Source organism: Saccopteryx bilineata, chromosome 1 (genome assembly GCF_036850765.1).
Source record: "Saccopteryx bilineata isolate mSacBil1 chromosome 1, mSacBil1_pri_phased_curated, whole genome shotgun sequence".
NCBI classification, from domain to species: domain Eukaryota; kingdom Metazoa; phylum Chordata; class Mammalia; order Chiroptera; family Emballonuridae; genus Saccopteryx; species Saccopteryx bilineata.
Window position 1 is genome coordinate 299,878,983 of NC_089490.1, and position 19,806 is coordinate 299,898,788.

The following is a 19,806-nucleotide window of genomic DNA, read 5'->3' on the forward strand; positions in this document are numbered from 1 at the left end:
GTTATTTTAAGATAAATTAATAGGTCATTATCTTTTAAATTTCTCAGTTTTAATTTCAAATACAGTAAATGACAGTAGTACAATAAATAACCTAGAAAAACAAAAAATTTTCAGGATCCTCAGTAATTTTTAGATATGTAAAGAAGTCACGAGACCAAAAAGTTTGAGAATATTTGTTCTAAAGTGGTACCCTCCAATGTTGAGTAAAAGAAAAGTTTCTACTCTGACTTTGCTGTATACCTTAGGTTGTTACTAACCACCCATCATAGTGATGTCAGAAAACTTAAATTTCTCTCAACCACTTTTCCTCTCTTATTTACTTCTAATCACCATGCTTGGGTTTCCAAATAAAGAGGAATAATATTTCTTACCTGTGCTCAATAGTTTCCTAGAAGAAAAAGTGACCTGGAAGGTCTGAGGTTCCTTTCTGTTCCTGAGGCTTCAGTAGCCAAAGCAGGCAGCCAGGGAGGCAGAACGCTTTGAAACTCCTAGCTATTTATCTGAATCCCTCGGCTGGCAGTCTCAAGAGGAGAGAGGAATGAGGAAGAAAATTAGAGGGAGGAGACTGTCTTGGCACGCCTTGGACCCGCCCTCAAAATGGGCTCTTTCTTAGGGCCACAGAACTTGAAATAAATTGTCAAATAATACGGGTATTTCTTTAATGTAAAGTCACTATGAAATATTTTCTTCTGTAAAAGCTGGAGTTCTGACTGTCCAAAGTCTGTATTTCTTTCAGAAGTACACCCAAGCTTCTTTTATAAAAAGCACCTGCTTGGTCAGTTAAAAGCACTTTTTCACATAAATCAGTTTGAAACTTTGTACACATACTTCAGCACAGAACTGTACCTAATAGTGCTGAATCATTAGCCCAATTAGAGCAATTAATATAATTATTGAACCTAAGATGTAACTTTTGGAAAACAGAGTGTCACTATCACAGCCTTGGAAATAATTAGTAGAAACAAAGTTTTTAAAGACAATTTTTCTCTTCAACATGTTCTAAATTGTGCTACCTTGCTAGCAAGGTAACTAGCAAGGTGATTTTTGCTTTTTTGTCAGTAGAGACTGTGTAGTTACAGGGGTTCTAGAGTTAGGAAACAAAATGCTTACATTAGCAGCTAGTTGAATTTTTTTGTTTTTTGCTTTTTTTTTTTCATTTTTAAAATTGATTATAGAAAGAGAGAAACATCAATTTGTTGTTCCACTTATTTATGCGTTCATTGGTTGATTCTCATCTATGCCCTGATCTGGGATCAAATCTGCAACCTTGGTGTATTGGGATGATGCCCTAAGTAACTGAGCTACCAGGGCTTTTTGTTTTAACAAGAAGGAAGTCTGTGGCAGAATGGCTAAAGGTGCTTGGTGTGGTGGCTGTCAGGAGGAAAAAATAGCATATTTAAGAAGTATATGATAAGACTACATATATGATTGAAATGGAAATAACAACTTTTCATCCTCCAACTGTAATGTCCAATTGGGCCAACTAACATGAAAGCGTGAGGTGGAGTCAAACAGTGATGATCAGTAGCAGGGGACCAAACAAACTAATTTTAAATTGGCTACTGCCAATTATTTTTTTCCAGCTGTAATGATTTCTTAGTTTGGGGACACATATTTTTCTTTGATACAGAGTAACCCAAATGTCTCTATATTTAGCCTACTTCATAGTGTTGTGAAGATTAAATGAGATGATGATAACCCTTTAGATATTTTAAAGCACTAGGCAACTATAACCTTCCACACCCTTTTGCTTATTTTTACTCATTCAGCTTATGTAATGGAGATAAGATTTTAGAAATAAAATAGCCCTGGTCAGATAGAATTGCTCTCTTGATTAAAGCATCATCCCAATATGCAAAAGATTGAGGGTTTGATCCCTGGTCAAGGCACATACAGGAACAGATTGATGTTTCTCTCTCTCTTTTTCCCCTTTTTTCTCCCTAAAATCAATCAATAAAAAAATTAAAAAATAAAATAAAATATTCACAGTGGTCTCTTATTCTGATGTAAACATTTTTATGTGTTAGGTGGAATCATTTTTCCTGGAAATATTTTAAGAACTTGATAACTACCTGTATAGAGATTATACAATATGAAGACTGGGAGAGAAATTAGATCAGTATTTTCCACACTTTGGTACTTAATGGACCATTAAAAAAATGAAGATAATGAAAAATAGATATACACTGAATGGGCAACTTTATACTTTACTAAGCAAAGACATTAGAAATCTAAAAATATTTATATTTTTATTTAATGAAAAAAAAACACTTTAACAGCAAAAAATTATGAAGGACATAGTATCAGAATAAATGACAATTCTTTAAAGTAAGTACATTGGCTTTATGAGATTTTCATTTCTTTTTCCCTCACTTTACCATAGATGGGGAAAATTTCAACATAGATTGTTGTCAGTCCTTAGACAACGACAAGGATCCTTGAAGGACTGCCAATAACTGCACCATAATTATTTAGCCTACTTTTATTAAGTGACTGATATTTCACAATATTAGCAAATAAAGTCAAACAAATTGAGTATGTATTTTCTTGGAATTTGTTTTTCAATTTCCGAGAAAAACAGGTTTTTCACAAACAGCCAATAAACAAACATATTCACACAACACTTACAAGCCTTTATGACAACAAGCATTTAAAGAAGCCAAAGGGGAAAAACATTAAATTTTATATGTTAAATATAATTTGCTAAAGTATGTCAACTATAAATAAAAGTTGAGTAGGTATTCTGTCATGGAAAAGTATTTATTCAGGAAAAAGAAAGGTCACAACCCAAAATGTGCAGCCATGGCTAGCCATTTGAAGCTTCATGCTGGCTTAAAGAAGGAGGAGGTGCTAAAGTATAGAAAGGAAGAGAAAGTTATGGGGAGGCGGTGCCACAGCCATAGATTTCTGTTGTAGATAGGAGTTCTTCCTGTAGGGCTTTTTGAAGACGTAGAGTGTGAGAGCTCTTATGGGTCCTCCTTATTCCAGTCTAGGATAAAGTATGGGTTATAAATTTTGACAGGTGTAAGAATGTGTACTTGAAATTTATGGGGGGGGGGTAACTGACCTTTGTTTTATGAGCTGATATCTTTATTTTCTTCCTCATCACCTAATTGGGCATAAGTTTAGAATGTCTATCTTTGAAATTGCAGGTCAAAGTCACCATATTGAAGTACCCAAAAGGCTAAACTTCCAGTATGTAGGTCATGTGTGTTGCCAAATATATATATATATATATATATATATATATATATATATATATATATTTTTTTTTTTAAGATCTTATTTATTGATTTTACAGAGAGGGGAGGGTTGGGGGAGCAAGAAGCACCAATTCATAGTTGTTTCACTTTAGTTTTTCATTGCTTGTTTGTTGCATGTGCCTTGACTGTGCAAGTGTGGGGTTTCAGACGAGCGACCTCAGCATTCCAGGTTGATGCTTAATTCACTGTGCCACCACAGGCCAGGCCATATATATTTTTTAATTAACAGCACCTCTGTACACAAGAAGGCCTTATAATTTTTTTTTTGAATTTATTGATTTTAGTGAGAGAGGAAGGGAGAAAGACGGGAACATCAACCTGTTCCTGTATGTGCCCTAACCTGGGATGGAACCGGCAACCTCTGTACTTCAGGATGATGCTCTAACCAACCCAACTATTTGGCCAGGGCAAGGAGGGTTTTTTTAAAAATTGATTTTTAGAGAGACACAGAGAGAAAAGCATTAATTTGTTGTTCCACTTGTCTATGCATTCATTGGTTGCTCCCTGTATGTGCCGTAAACGGGGATGGAATCTACAACCTGGTGTTTCCAGATGATGTTCTAAGCTACCACGCTACTGGCCAGGGTCAAAACACTTTTTGACTGACCTGTGGTGGCACAGTGGATAAAGCATCGACCTAGAATGCTGAGGTCACTGGTTTGAATCCCTGGGCTTGCCTGGTCAAGGCACATATGGGAGTTGATGCTTCTTGCTCCTCTCCCTTCTCTCTCTTCCTCTCTCTTCTTTCTCTCTAAAAATGAATAAATAAAAGCTAAAATAAAATTGAAAAAAATAAATTAAAAAAATTCTTAAAAAAATATTTTTTGAAAGTTGTCAATTAAGTGGACTGAACTAATCGACACATTGAGATGAGGAGGGAAAAAGCTCAAAGGGATGTCTGAGTCAGCCAGTTGAAAAATTAACTAATCACAGTCTGACAGTTCCTTGATGGGCTCCCTGGAACAACTTGCACCACCAGCAAGAAGAATGGGAATTGTGAATGGCTAAGACAAATGGTCTGAAACTTCCCTCAAACCCTCTCCCACCCCAAGACATGAGGGTCGTGTATACCTACCAATAAAGGGATCATGTACCCTGTGCATGGATACTGTAAAGATATGTAAGCTGTAAGTAAACTAACTTTGGGAGCTCATGAGTTAAAAGCCTCTTAGGCTACATAGCTCCACCAGCAAATAAAAAACCCGTTCCTTCAACAAGTTGTCTGAACGTCTCTTTTTATCCTCTGGGAGTTGCTTCCTTTGTTCCTGCAAGAGATTTGGTGCATTGACCAGGAAGCGAGGAGGGATGACACACAGGATTGGTGGACTTTGAGCACCCCATGGGGGAACCCTTGAACCACCCTGCAGACACACATGCTGAGCATACCCAAGGATTTCCCAGTGTGGATGCCTTTGCAGGACTGGGGTGGGGATCCCCTCTGCTGGTCCCAGCAAGGATCAGACAGTGGATCAACAGGAGAACAGGGACGCGCCAGTCATGGTAAGGCATACTGGGCACAGGGTAGCTAGCTGAGGTCCTGCCCCACTGGGCAGAAGGGAGGCCTGATCACTCTCTGCTGTGGTAACAAATCACACTCCACAGGACAGGTTAAGAGAGGTTGAAGGTTATGTGAAAGAGAATGAGTGCGGAGTGAATGAGATGGACAACAGGAGCAAGTTTTGACTCTCTCCCACAGGGCCGAAGAGAATGTTGAGTCCTGAACCATTTTTCCGTAGGATGCCTTGTAAGCTAAGAGGCAGAATTGCATGCTGAAGGCTTATATCAGTCTGCCATAAGCCAAGAGAGTCTGCTATCTCTGCGAGGGGAGCAGCCGGTGATGGATGGAGCGAGTGGCGTCCCCTCCAAATTTCACTTCCCCTTCCCTAATTCCTTCTCATGGTGTGACTGGTGTTTGTCATGGGAGCCATGAGGGGTTCACAGGGAAAACCCACTCCCTTGGCCACAATGATCAAAAACTTTAAAAAAGGTTCTCAGGGGATTATGGAGTCTCCATGTCCCTGGGGAAATTGAGAACTTTGTATGAATTAGAATAGCCCACACTTGGGGTTGCATGGCCAGAGGATGGGAGCTTAGATAGGCCATGTGCAGAAAGTGTGACAGGTAGTTACTGGAGATCCAGGCCACCCTGACCAGTTTCCCTACATAAACACTTGGCTCATACTAGTTCTGAAACTTTCTCCTTGGCTCAGGGCTCAGGATCCACTGTACTGGTAGTAAAGGCAGGGAAATGTTCCACTCTACCCAAGAAGCAATTGCCGCTATTGGTACCAGAAATTTCAGAGTCTAGTGAACCAGAAGAAGCAGCAGAAGCTTTGGCTCCCCCTCTCTATGTGCCAGCAAGGCTCTACCCTCCCATACCTGGCTCCCCACCCACCCCAGAGACTGCTACTGACTCAGACCCATTGTTGCCAGATCTATCGAGCCCTAGTGTAAGCTTGCCTGAGCCGGAGGAGCTTCTCACTGCCCTCCCCCACCCATCCCCGCCCCAGGCCAGGCCCAGGCTCTCCTCCCCTGCCTGGGAGATTGCGCTCAAAGACAGTGCCTGGCATGCAGATGCTTTTGAGAGAAGTGAGAAACACAATAATGGATGAAGAGGGGTGTATAGTAGAGTGACAGGTACTAGTGTACCAACCTTTCACCACCATCGACCTCCTCAATCGGGAACACCACACTCCCTCTTATCCAGAAAAGCCTCAGGTCTTGAGAGATCTTAAGCAATTTCTTTTCCAAACCCATAGTCTTACGTGGGTGGATTGGCATCAATTACTCCTTGCTCTGTTCAGTACAGAGGAGAGACACTGGGTAATCCAGGCAGGGAGTAAGCGGCTAGAGGAAAATGCCCCCAAGGAACATCAAAACCCCTGGTAGTATGTGTAAGATATTTTTCCCCGCTGAGGAAGAAGGAAGGGCGTAGCCACGAAGTGTGGAATAGCAAAAGCTTTATTTAGTACAGCGCATCCCACCCAACGAGGTTCTCTGGTCCAGGGGCCAGGGGCCAGAGAGTCGCATGGAGAAATTCGCATGGGGGAAATATATAGCATCTGTAGGGTGAAGGCGAGTTGATATGATGTGGCAAAATCTCACTGACTGATAGTCACTTTTTTCCAAAGAACTCCTGAAAAGTTTCTTGTGCTCATGGATGTTGGCGGTTCTAGCCAAAGTTCCCCGGCCGGCTCCTCACGTGACCTTCCCCCATTGCCCACAGACCTTACTGTATGCACAGGCCCAGTTGCCTGGAGAAGATCCTAATGGGACCCAAAGAGCGAGGAGGGCCTGAGGCAGCTCAAGAAACACAGGAGGCCCTCCTTCAAGGCTTATGAAAGGAAGGCCAGAGAGCCACTAACATTAACAAAGTGGCCGAGACTCTGCAGAGAAAAGAGGAGAGTTCAGGTGATTTTTATGAGACATTATGTGAGCCCTACAGTATTTCATTCCTTTTGACCGAGAAAGTCCAGAGAAGCAGAGAACCAGAGAATGGCTAATAAGGCTTTTTCTCAACCAGAGAGCAAGAGACACAAGAAAGAAGCTCCAAAAGCTGGAAGGCTTAGCCAGAGTGAATACTTCCCAGCTGCTGGAAGTGGCCAATAAGGTTTATGTCAACAGAGTGGTTGCGAGCAGAAGGGAGGAGGACTGCTGAATGAAAAAGAGGGCTACCTCATAGCAGCTGCCCTCAGCAAGGGGGGCAAAGGGGATGCCCCTCCTTCCAATTCAAGAAGAAAGCAGGAGGGGGAAAGAAAGGAAGTCAGGCAGGCCGCCCTGAGGACGTGATCATTGTGCTATCCGTTGGGAAACTGGTCACTGGAAAAATGAGTGCCCCAACCAGAAGGGGAAGGCAACCTTGCCAGGTGCTCCCAGGGATGAAGGCACACTGTTCAGCATAGCAGGAGAGTCTCTGTTTGACTGAGGGTAACTGGACTCAGGAGCCCCTGATGAGTCTATGATCTGCATGATGGTAGAGGGCCAGCAAATAGATTTCCTGATTGATATGGGGGGCAGAGCACTCAGTGGTAACCCTTGACCTGTCAGCAAGTTGAGGGCTACTATATCTTTTGCTGACAATGCCCAGCTAGACTTGCAAGTGCCAGAGCCTAGGCTTGTTTTAACCCTAACTGTTCCCAGAGAGGAATAATGGAGGATTTTTTGCCGTCAAACCTGGGAAAGTGCCCAGTCAAAAGGTGACACAGAGGTGGCCTGGAGTCTGGGCCTAGGGACAATTCTCCTGAGCTGGTGATAAACCAAGTGCCAGTGCAGACAGAGTTAAAACCTGGGGCCCTGCCTGTCAGCCAGAGCCAGTACCTGATTCCCTGAGAGGCTTTAGAAGGACTCCAGGTGCATTTACAGAGGCTTAAGGAGCATGGCATTATTGTTCTGTGCCAGTCACCTTGGAACACTCCTGTTTCCTCTCAGGAAGCCAGGGACCAATGACTACCAACAAATACAAGACCTGAGAGCTGTAAACCAGGAAGCAGTAACCCTGCATCCAACAATACCAAACCCCTACCCTCCTAAGCCTTCTCCCTGCTCAAGTCTCCTGGTTCACTTGCCTATACTTGAAAGATGCCTTCTTCAATATAAGACTGGCCCCAGAGAGCCATGAGCTACATATTTGCCTTTCAATGGGAGAACCCATTGGAAGGGTCTATAGGAGCAAAGGTGCAGTACACCTGAACTCAACTTCCACAAGCGTTCAAGAACTCCCCCGTGGTCTTTGGGGAGGCCCTTGCCTGAGACCTCCAGCAGTTTCCCACACAGGACAATGGATGCATCCTCCTCCAGTATGTAGATTAATTACTTGTCACTGGGCCACAAGACTCCAAGACCTGCCTGAGGGACAGATGAGCTCTTATGTCATCTAGAGAAAAATGGGTACAAGGTTGCCAAGAAAAAGGCTCAGATCTGTCAGAGGCAAGTAAAATACTTGAGATTCATTCTCCAGCAGGGAGAGAAGAGGCTAGGAGTAGAGCAGAAGCAAGTTATTCAGAATATCCTTGCCCCCACACCAGGAGACAGGTCAGAGAGTTCCTGGGTCCAGTGAGATTCTGCCATTTATGGATCCCCAACTTTGCAGTACTGGCAAAACCCCTCTATGAGGTCACAAAGTGGGGCAAGAAAAAACCCATGGAGTGGGGGCCAGATCAGGACCATGCTTTTCAGACTCTCAAAAAGGAATTGCAAGCTGCCCCAGCACTAGGCCTTCCTGATCTAGCAAAACTTTTTGTGCTGTACATCTCAGAAAGAAGCAAGACGGCAGTAGGTGTACTGACCCAGGACCTGGGATCATGGCCTAGACTGGTTGCCTACCTTTCCAAACAACTGGATGGGGTTGCTAAAGGCTGGTCCTCATGTTTAAAGGCATTAGCAGCTACAGCTATGTTGGTATAAGAAGCAGACAAACTAACTTTAGGACAAAACTTGAAGGTGTGAGTGCCACATGCTGTAGTGACTCTAATAATTGCCCAAGGACTTCATTGGCTCACCATGCTCATTTCTCTAAATACCAGTGTTTACTATGTGAAAACCCAAGACTGGTAATAGAGATATGTACTACTTTAAATCTAGCTTCGCTACTCCCAGTGGGAGAAAAAGAGCTACAACATAATTGCTTGGATATGCTGGATTCATTGTATTCAAACTGGCCAGTTTTGCTAGATCAGCTCTTGAGGGACCTGGACTGGGAGCTATATGTAGATGAAAGCAGCTTCATCAATTCAAGGGGAGAAAGGCAGGCAGGGTATATAATAGTGACTCTAACAAAGACTATAGAACAGCGGTTCTCAACCTGTGGATCACGACCCCAGCAGGGGTCGAACGACCAAAACACAGGGGTCGCCTAAAGCCTAAAGTTGAAAAATTAACTAACCACAGTCTGACAGATCCTTGATGGGCTCCCTGGAACAACTTGTAACACCAGCAAGATGAATGGGAATTGTGAATGACTAAGGCAAATGGTCCAAAACTCCCCTCACGCCTACTCCCTTCCAGAGACATGAGAGTTTTGTATGTCGACAAAGGGAGCACTCTCCCTGTGCATGGACACCTTAAAAGTATATAAGCTGTAAGAAAACGAATTTCGGGGAGCTCACGAATTAAAGCCTGTTAGGTCACTTAGCTCTGTGGGCAAATATCCCTTCCTTCAGTAAGTTATCTGTTTCTTTTTGTCCTCTGGGAGTCGCTTCCTTTGTTCCTGCAACAAAGAAGTAATTTTCTAAACAGCTGTGATTCTCAAAGTTTGGTTGCACCAAAGAGATTAAGGAATGGAGGCTCTGATTTGGAAGTACTGCCTGCAAGCCAGAAGAGCTCAGCCGTATACGCTTCTGTGGCACAAACCATTTGGAATAGGATGTCAAATAGTGGAGAGTATACTATCTCGTGTTCCTTTCCCGACATGCCAAGTGGCCGGGACACAATGTGCCCTTGCTCTGGCGATTCTTCCTTATGCACACCCTGGGGGGCCCGGGTAGAGCTCTGTTTTATGGAGATTCCAAGCGGAAGGGAGGAGTGGGAGAGGGGCGGGAGAAGCCCACTTTTCCGGGAGGCCGCGGGAGAACACGGACCAATCCTGGCGGGGCTTTGGCCCCGGTCTGTCACATGACCAGCAAGCGCACGCGCACAGAACGCCAGAAGCGCTTGAGAGCGTGTAGTCGCCAAGGGCTGTTTGCTCACTAGCGCACATCCGGCACTTGTCACAGCGTTCCCTGCCTAGGAGAGGTGCTGTCCAGGCCTCGTGGTGGACTGGTTTTGGGGCGGGCGGGAGCGGTGGTGGCTTGTGAGGGTGTGGTAGAAAGCAGAGGGCGGATGAATGCTTCCTCTCAGGGTTGCCAGCCGGGCTGAACCGAGAGTAGAGAAGTAGGAGGATCCGGAAGGGAGACGCAGGCCAGTGAAGTGGAACCAGGGGTCGAGGTGGAACTGAGTAGGAAGGGAGTGAGGCGGAGGGCCGTGCTCAACCGGAGGGCAGGCCGCACCCTGCAGCGGGTGCGGCTGGAAACTCCTTGGAGGCCTTGAGTTGTGACAGAAGCATTATGTGTCCAGAAACTATGACCTAATATGTTTTAATGGATGTGTGTGCACCTGCAGTGACTTTAAAGAGGAGGGTGAACAGGGAAGAGAAAGGGTCAGGGAGATAAGAACAACCTCCATGCTGCTTCTGAGAGATAATTTAAGACTCCCTACTGCTGACGGGGCGTGCGCACTCAAACTCACACTCACCAGGCAGTGCTGCCTGGGCGCTCGCGCTCATACTCACACTCACCGGGCAGTGCTGCCTGGGCGCTCGCGCTCACACTCACACTCACCGGGCAGTGCTGCCTGGGCGCTTGTGCTCACACTCACACTCTTCCGGGCAGTGCTGACTGGGCGCTCACACTCACATTCATCCAGGCAGTGCTGACTGGGCGCTTGCGCTCGCGCTCACACTCACACTCACCGGGCAGTGCTGACTGGGCGCTTGCGCTCACACTCACACTCTTCCAGGCAGTGCTGACTGGGCGCTTGCACTCACACTCACACTCTTCCGGGCAGTGCTGACTGGGTGCTCATGCTCACACTCACTGGGCAGTGCTGACTGGGTGCTCACGCTCACACTCACACCGGGCAGTGCTGACTGGGTGCTCACGCTCACACTCACCGGGCAGTGCTGACTGGGTGCTCGCGCTCACACTCTCACCAGGCAGTGCTGACTGGGTGCTCGCGCTCACACTCACCGGGCAGTGCTGACTGGGCGACTCACACTCATCCGGGCAGTGCTGACTGGGCGACTCACACTCATCCGGGCAGTGCTGACTGGGTGCTTGCGCTCACACTCACTGGGCAGTGCTGACTGGGTGCTCGCGCTCTCACACTCACCGGGCAGTGCTGACTGGGCGCTCACACACTCACCAGGCAGTGCTGACTGGGTGCTCGTGCTCACACTCACTGGGCAGTGCTGACTGGGTGCTTGTGCTCACACTCACACTCATCCGGGCAGTGCTGATGGGGCGCGGGCACTTACACTCACACTCACTGGACAGTGCTAATGGGGCACAGGTGCTCGTGCTCACACTCACACTCACCTGGGCAGTGCTGACTGGGCGCTCGCGCTCACACTCACACTCACCGGGCAGTGCTGATGCGCTCACACTCACACTCACCGGGCAGTGCTGACGGGGCGCTCGCGCTCACACTCACCAGGCAGTGCTGACGGGGCACGGGCACTTACACTCACACACGCCAGACAGTGCTGATAGGGTGCAGGCGCATGTTTGGAATTCACTGCACTACCTCTGTTACAGATTTGTTGTTGCTGCCATATATGTGAATATTACATGTAACTAGTCAAACAGAGTAGTATCAGTTATTGATGTCAGCATAATTTCTCAAAAAACAAGCTAAAGAAATTCAAATAACTCGTATTTAGACAGGATCCTCATTTCTTAAGATGTCCTAACTCCCTGGTGATGCAATGGATAGAGCATATGCCTGGGACCCGGAGGACCCAGGTTCCAAACCGGGAGGTCTCCATCTTGAACGTGGGATCATAGACGTGACCCCATGGTTGCTGGGGTCACTGGCTGTGTTGGAGCTACCTCCCCTCGCGTCAAGGCATATATGAGAAGCAATGAACAACTAAGGTGCCGCAACTATGAGTTGATGCTTCTCATTTCTCTCCCTTCCCGTCTGTCTCTGTGTCTCTAAAAAAAAAAAAAAAAAAAAAAAAAAGGTGTCCAGACTCTACTAGATTTCCACATTTTTATTTTAAGTTTAAACAATCTTTCAGACTCCTGGGGAAATTGTCTTCAGAATTTATAGAAAGGTAATTCAAAAGTAAAATTCGATGCTGTATGAAGGTAAAAGAAGACAGTGGAAATAACCTCAGGCTAGAAAAGATCTGGTCTTACCTGTCCCATTTGACTTGTTTGAACTTGATCAGCTCTCCCTGCCCCTGTTTTCCTGTTTGTAAAAAATAAGATTGACTTAGATGAACAATAATATTTGTAGATTTGAACAATGAGATATTGTGAAGGTAGAAGAATCTTAAATGAATCCTGAAACAAGGCAGAAGTGCCAAAGACGCTAGCTTGGCTCACTGTATGGGGGTAATAGATGAAAATCATGGGAATGGTGGTTGGCCCCAGGTGATGTAGGACTTTGGGTGGAATTTTAACTTATTCTGGAGCTACAGATAATTAAGGGAATGTATAAGAAATGAGGGAATGCTGTAATTACAGTTTTGAAAGGTTAAGGGAATGTGGGAATCAGAGTTTTGAGAGACTCCCCAAACAGCAGTTGCAGGATGAATTGGAGAAGGGAGACACTGTCATTTAGGTGACAGATAACGAGAGCCTAAATGAAGAGTAGCAGTGAGTAGAAGAAAGGGGAAGGATTCAAGAGAGCTGTGTACCATGGAGTTTGTACTTAAATTTGGCATTGCTCAAAATTTTGCAGCTCTTACCTCCAGAATATGATGGAAAGTCACCTTACAAAACCTGATACTAGAAATTGCAAGAGACCAAGAGAGTTGGAGGTAATCTATATGTTCCTGGGGCTTTAATGTTTTTATTTTATATTTACAGTTATATTTTATATTTATTTTATTTTATTTTACTTATATACTTCTCAAATTTCTTCCATTTACAAAAGTTCTGTTGATGAACAGAATTTAAATTTTCATATTCCTAGAGCTGAGCTTGTCCCAGCAGGAACTATGTTGACTACAGCTGCTTTTTCACTAAGTATATGAAAAGCCTCCAAGATACTATTGGGAGATTTCTTCCTTGTAATTTGTGATTTAGAGACAGAAGTGGGTACATATCTCTATGATATCTAGTACTCTCAATAGTTATTTTGCTATAATAAGTAGGCTACCTACATACTGGAGTTGCTGATCTTTTAAAATAAGAACACTGTATTCTGACCTTCTATACTGCTATTCCCACCAACTGATATTTGCATTTGGGACATTATTTGCTTGCTTAAAGATAAGTTATCTTGCTTAAATTTTCAAGCAGCCCTGACCAGACAGCTTGTTGGTCGAAGTGTCGCCCCAATGCACAACCAACTTAGCTACCCAACCAGGGCCTTATTTACTTTTTAGAAAATAGAATGTATATATCCTAAGGATCTTGTTGATTGTTTATCTATTTTATTTACTTTCTTGTGTTAGCCTCAAATGCCAGATAGTCCACAACTGTCCTCTGTTGGAAAATCAGATTCTTCTTTCTCTGAAATCTCTGGACTATTTTATAAAGATGAAGCCCTGGAGAAAGATTTGAATGGTGATGTATAAAATGCTTATATTTGTATATATTTATTTTATAACACAGAAGGTATGTTATATTTAGTAACTCTGATTTTTTATAGATATGAGCAAGGAAATTAATATGATGTTATCTACATATGCAAAGACGTTAAGGTAAGTACTTAAAGTATATTTGAGTTCAGTGGCTATTGAACCTATCCAGTTTATTATAATTTGGGAATTATTTTATTCTACCTCAGTTTCTTATAATAAGGTAGTTTGTAATACAATAAATGTTTATTGCTTGTTCTCATCACAGTCTATTGGGGGGTTAGTGGTGAGAGGTAGACAGAAGTCTATTATAGTTTAATGTAGATTGCTGATGGGGCTAGTAGTTCTGCTCCATATATTCATTTAGGAACCCAGGCCCCTCCTCCATGTTGCTACTTCACCCTCTTGTACATCCTTGGAGTTTTCTCCACTCAGCTGTGAGACAGAGAAAAAGTTCAGAGGTTCTCATTTCAAAGGGTTTTATGATGTAGACTTAGAAAAGGTGTATATCACTTCCAGCATGTCATTGACCACAGCTCAGACACAAGGGCTCCATCTAACTGCAAAGGATGGATGCTGGGAAATACAATCTAGTTGCATGCCAAAAGGAAGGCAGTTTAAAAAAACACTAACCAACCTGTACTACAGTGACCTGGGCTCACTTTCCAGCTACGTGACTTGATCCAGTAAATCAGTCTTAAAACCAATGAGTCAAATACATGAATTTACAAAATCTCAAATTGCAACATGTTCTGTACATCTGGCCTTGTGCAGTATATCTCTGGAAATGATGAAGGGTTATTTTGCTATTATAAAGCACTGTTCTGTTACAAATTGCTGAATCACATGAAACTAAGACGTCTAATGGCTGGATTAGACTACTTATAAACTAACAAGTAGAAAAGAATACCCATTCAAATGCTCATCCACGGAGTGAACACAGAACACCATTATCCTACGCTTTGCGCAGACACAACCCCCCGCCCCGAGGTTCATGTAACAGAGAAAAAAGAAGAGAAAGGATATTTACACAAGGACTTGAAACAAATAAAATGTTTTGGGATATACTTGACTACCTTCCCTAATTAGAAACAAGATGTATTCATAAGATTTGCCTGCCTTCTCAGTCAATGATTGTTAGCAAATTGTCAGGCCCAAGATGGATGACATTATGCAAGGCAAATGAAGATCATTTCCTTCTACATCGATCGTGTTTTGGTTTTGTTTGTACTCCTAGCTGTTTGGGCCTGTGGTAAGCTCTTGGGCAATGAGTGCAGCCAACAGGAAGCTCAGTGATTCAGATAACATGTTTTCATTGAAATCAAAACCAACACAAGGAAAACTACCTGGAATGGTCATGCTGTGCTCTGATGGGATATTTTTATGGTCCCTGCTGATGATAATCATTATCAAGAATAAACTGTCACCTGACCAGGTGGTGGCGCAGTGGATAGAGCGTCGGACTGGGATGTGGAGGACCCAGGTTCGAGACCCTGAGGTCACCAGCTTGAGCACAGGCTCATCTGGTTTGAGCAGGGCTCACCAGCTTGAGCCCAAGGTCACTGCCTTGAGCAAGGGGTCACTCAGTCTGCTGTAGCCCCCCCCCCCCCCCCCCCGTCAAGGCACATATGAGAAATCAATCAATGAACAACTAAGGAGTTGCAACGAAGAATTGATGTTTCTCATCTTTCTCCCTTCCTCTGTCTGACTCTGCCAAAAAAAAAAAGGAATAAATGTTAACTTCAACAGTGATTTATATAGCACTTTCCAGGAGGAAAATAAAGTTTTTGGACCAGTAACAGTTTTCAATTAGAAAAAAATAAAATTTTACTACTTTGGGTCTCTATTAGTTTTCAGTCATAGACTCAAGTTCAATTCCAGTTGCACTTCCATTAAATGGAAAGAGACAACTCTCCATCCCTTGTTTCCCACTCTCACCCCAGATTAAGTCTAGTAAAAAAGAATAATTGTGATAATTAATATTAACTGACTGTTTTCAAAGAATAACTCTAACTTTTCCATTAAGCATCCTTTGTTTTGCTATTTCCGGAATGACTACTAGGCTCTACATATTTTGGTCTTTAAACAGATGATATAACATTTAAAGTTTTATAATAAAACCTCTTTGAGAAAAGTACCATTTGGTAAGTTAGTGATAATAATAGAGTGATAGTAAAGATAACAAATATATTTATGAAATATTTAAATTTTAACCATATATATTTAAAGATTGAATTTTAATATTTTATTGACCTGAGATTATCATGTTTTTTATAAGGTATTTTTAAAAACTACTGGACAGCCTGAGCAGGTGCTGGTGCAGTGGATAGAGCATTGGCCTGGAATGCTGAGGACCCAGGTTCAAAACCCTGAGGTTGGCTTGAGTAATGGATCACAGACATGACTCCATGGTCTCTGGCTTGAGCCCAAAGGTCACTGGCTTAAAGTCCAGGGTTGCAGGCTTAAAGCTCAAGGTTGCTGGATTGAGCCCAAGGTCACTGGCTCGGCTGGAGCCCCTGGTCAATGGACATAGGAGAAAGCAATCAGTGAACAACTGAGGTTCTGCAACTATCAGTTGATGCTTCTCATCTCTCTCCCTTCCTGTCTGTCTCTGTCTGTTCCCTTCCCTCTGTCTCTCTCTCAGTCTCATTAAACAAACAAACAAACAAACAAACAACAACAACAAAAAAACTACTAGACAGTCATTGTGTTTGAATAATGGTTTGTGTGGCTGTTAAAATGATTGTACGGTCAGGCACCACATAACGATGTTTCAGTCAACAGCAGATTGCATGTACAGCAGTTGTCCCATAAGATTTTAACGGAGCTGAATTTAGGAAATGGAAAGATATGTGGCTCAGAAGAAATTTTTTTCTTCTCTTTGGGCCAGTATCTGTGGAGCTTGACAATATTCCCTCTCACTCATGGAACCTGAATTTTGAGTGCACAGATTACATCCCAGGCAATCAGGCACTGACCTGATTCAGCACAAAGAAGTCTGTCCCCCTAGTGCTACATATACAGAGGGTGGTACAGCCCTTCCAGTTCTAGCTTGATGGTCTTCAGAGTACTTCGCTGTACATTCTTTGTTGAAGACCTAAGATCCTGTAAAACAACACTGTTTTGTAGGAATGGCCTTAACAAGTACTAAGTGCCACTGCAACTTGAGTAAAAGCTTTCTGTGATAGTGTGAAGTCACCCTGTCCCCGTACTTTGGAAATTTTTTCAGGTTGTAATGATGTAAAACAGATAAACTTTGCAATTACCTTTAATTCAATGACAGAGAGAGCCATTTATGTCAGATAAAGTCAGTGGAACTAAAAAAATTTCCAAAGTCAAAATACTGAGTCCTCAGTTCTATACCATGTTAAATATCCCCCCCCCCCTTTATCAAATGAGAGAGACAGAGACAGGAAGGGAGAGAGAGAAGCATCAACTCATAGTTGCATCACTTTTAGTTGTATATTGATTGCTTCTTATACATGCCTAGACTGGGGGGTTCAAGCCAAGCCAGTGACCCCTTGCTCAACCAGCAACCTGGGGCTCAAGCCAGTGACCATGGGGTCATGTTGATGACTCAGTGTTTAAGCTGGCCACCCTGTGCTCAAGTTGGTAAGCCTGTACTCGAGTCAGATGAGCCTGTGCTCAAGCCTGCGACCTGGGAGGTTTTGAACCTGGGACTTTAGCACCCAGGTTGATGCTCTATCTACTGCCCCACCACTGGTCAGGCCCCTCTTTTTTTTTTTTTAAATGAATATCACAAAGTTCCTTAATATGACTACTGGTCCAACATACAATAGCCAGACCACATTTCCATGACAGTCCCCCATGTTCCTTTATCTTTTTATCTTGGCTTCTTTTTTCTACTGTCCTTAGGCTACCTTTCACTCTCTCCTCACAGTCACTATTATGGTAATCTGTGTCTTGCCCAGCCAGTTTCTCCTTGATATTTTCAGTCAATCCAGCCTGTATTCCTTTTCATGGAGCAGCATTGACAATTCCATTTCTGACCCTGTCAGAAGGAAATAGGGGGAAGGACTTCTGAGACAGTGTTTATAAAGACTACAGTAGACCCTGGCCAGTTGGCTCAGTGGTAGAGCATCGGCCTGGCATGCAGGAGTCCCGGGTTTGATTCCCGGCCAGGGCACACAGGAGAAGCACCCATCTGCTTCTTCACCCCTCCCCCTCTCCTTCCTCTCTGTCTCTCTCTTCCCCTCCTGCAGCCAAGGCTCCATTGGAGCAAAGTTGGCCCTGGGTGCTGAGGATGGCTCTGTGGCCTCTGCCTTAGGCGCTAGAATGGCTCTGGTTGCAACAGAGTGATGCCCCAGATGGGCAGAGCATCACCCCGTGGTGGGCATGCCAGGTGGATCCCGGTCGGGCACATGCGGGAGTCTGTCTGATTGCCTCCCTGTTTCCAGCTTCAGAAAAATGAAAAAAAAAAAAAAAAAAAAGACTACAGTAATGGTTAGTAGTGTCCTCAGCCCTAACATGCACTCACCACTTACTAACTCACCAGAGCAATTTTCAGTCTTACAAGCTCCATTTGTGGTTAGTGCCTCATACAGGTCTACCATTTAAAATGCCTTATATTGTATATTTACTATACCTTTTTATGTTTAGACAAATACCTTTGTGTTGCAATTGCCTACAGTATTCAATACAGTAATATTCTGTACAGGTTTGTAGCCTGGGAGCAATGGGCTGTACTATATAGCCTACATGTGTAGTAGGTTTGTGGATGTGTACTCCGTGATGTTCGTACAGTACATTCTATGATGATCAAATCGCCTGATGACACATTTTTCTAAATACAATGGTACCTTGAGATACAAACAAACCAACATACAAATTTTTTAAGATGAGCTGCGACTCGGTCCGTATTTTTGTTCGAGATCCGAGCAATATTCCAAGATACGAGTCGTGATTCGGGAAGCTGCTGCTAGTTGGTGTGTTGGCGCACGGCTGTTATATCGGCTGTTTGATATACCAGTTGACTGACTTACAAGCACGGTTACAGAACGAATTAAATTCGTATCTCAGGGTACCACTGTATATCCCCATCATTCAGCAAAGCATGGCTGCATATAGTTTGATGATAGAATTAAAATGTATAAGATGTACATTGTACTGTGTCAGGAGAATTTGAATAGTCAAAAATATTTGTGGAACTGATTTCACTTTTACTGGAGTGTTTGTAAATTACTGAAACTTTCCAATGTACAAAGGTATTAACTGAAATAGGTAACAAATACAGCATACTAAAGAACATCACTAGGATACTGTGTTTTGATGCTGTAACTATTTAGTTTAACGTAAAACCTTTTTTTCCCCCGTTAGTGAGAGAGCAGCAGTAGATGCATCTTATATTGACGAGATAAATGGACTCTTCAAAGAAGCCAATACTATTGAAAACTTTCTAATACAAAAAAGAGAGATCCTGAGACAAAGGTTTACAGTGATTGCAAACACACTGCACAGATAAAATCGTGTACTTAAAGTAAGCTTAGAATTTAAACCCATTATTGTTGTAATGAAAGGGTGACATTTATGATCTGAAAGCTCTCTACTTGTATACCTTAAACATAGAAGGGGAAACTCCTTGAATTTTTCTAGATTTAAAGGGGGCTTTAAATTGGATATTAATAAGGAGTATATAGCTTTTCTTGTGAGGGTCAAATATTTGGTGTATTTTATAAAAGTGTAATATTTAAATTATATATGGATTCTTTTGTTTCTTTAAAAAGAAAACCCCACTAGCCTTCAACTTCTAAAAGAGGACTCAATGAGTTAATTTGATAATGTTAACAGCATTGTACTTTCTTTGAATATTTTGTTTAAATAGCATATAGCCTTGGAGATAGTTTTAAAATGTTTTTCATGGTCACTACTATAAAAAAATTAAAACCTAAAGGCAGTTTGTCCAGTTTCTCAATATGTAATAAACTATATGTGCTATTGCTATTTAATATTATTATTTGATTCTTTTCACTATTATTATACATTACTAATAAAAGTTTTTCATTTAAAATTATTTTCTTGTGGTTAAAATAAAAACCAGAAATAACCAGAACCTTATATAAGTTGGATTTTTTATATGACTATATCAATTATATGGTTAATGGTTGTACTTAGAAGCTTTAATAGTTGTGTGGTATGGGATAAAATTTGTGGTCCAGAAGTAAAGAGATTGACTAAACAACAAGGTGGGTGACTTTGGTGAGTCATTTTAGACCTATTATAATTCAGAAATTGAATTTG

General features: G+C 42.9%; 2 protein-coding genes across 3 annotated transcripts in view; one reads left to right on the forward strand and one right to left on the reverse strand.

Annotated features, from left to right (window-relative positions):
* IL18 (interleukin 18) overlaps window positions 1-523 on the reverse strand; it is a 28,763-nt gene extending 28,240 nt beyond the window's left edge. The window contains exon 1 of one of the 2 annotated variants that reach the window (XM_066244811.1): window positions 372-408. The gene's annotated coding sequence lies outside the window, so the exon portion shown is untranslated. Of the gene's footprint in view, window positions 1-371 lie in introns of both variants that reach the window. The other variant, XM_066244793.1, reaches the window with a different exon arrangement.
* Window positions 524-9,938: 9,415 nt separating this feature from the next.
* TEX12 (testis expressed 12) lies at window positions 9,939-19,241 on the forward strand. Its single transcript, XM_066253624.1, has 5 exons — window positions 9,939-9,992; window positions 12,705-12,783; window positions 13,423-13,534; window positions 13,620-13,671; window positions 18,886-19,241. The coding sequence occupies exons 2-5, from the start codon at window positions 12,721-12,723 to the stop codon at window positions 19,028-19,030; spliced, it is 372 nt and encodes a 123-aa protein (XP_066109721.1). The 5' UTR covers window positions 9,939-9,992; window positions 12,705-12,720; the 3' UTR covers window positions 19,031-19,241.
* Window positions 19,242-19,806: the final 565 nt, after the last annotated feature.

What these genes read in the sequence shown, in the direction of transcription:
- TEX12 (XM_066253624.1), top strand. Translation starts at nt 12,721, where the DNA reads ATGATGGAAAGTCACCTTACAAAACCTGATACTAGAAATTGCAAGAGA. An exon ending in AGAGACCAAGAGAGTTGGAG is followed by an intron (nt 12,784 to 13,422) that starts GTAATCTATATG and finishes TTCTTGTGTTAG; the next exon opens with CCTCAAATGCCAGATAGTCC. An exon ending in CCTGGAGAAAGATTTGAATG is followed by an intron (nt 13,535 to 13,619) that starts GTGATGTATAAA and finishes GATTTTTTATAG; the next exon opens with ATATGAGCAAGGAAATTAAT.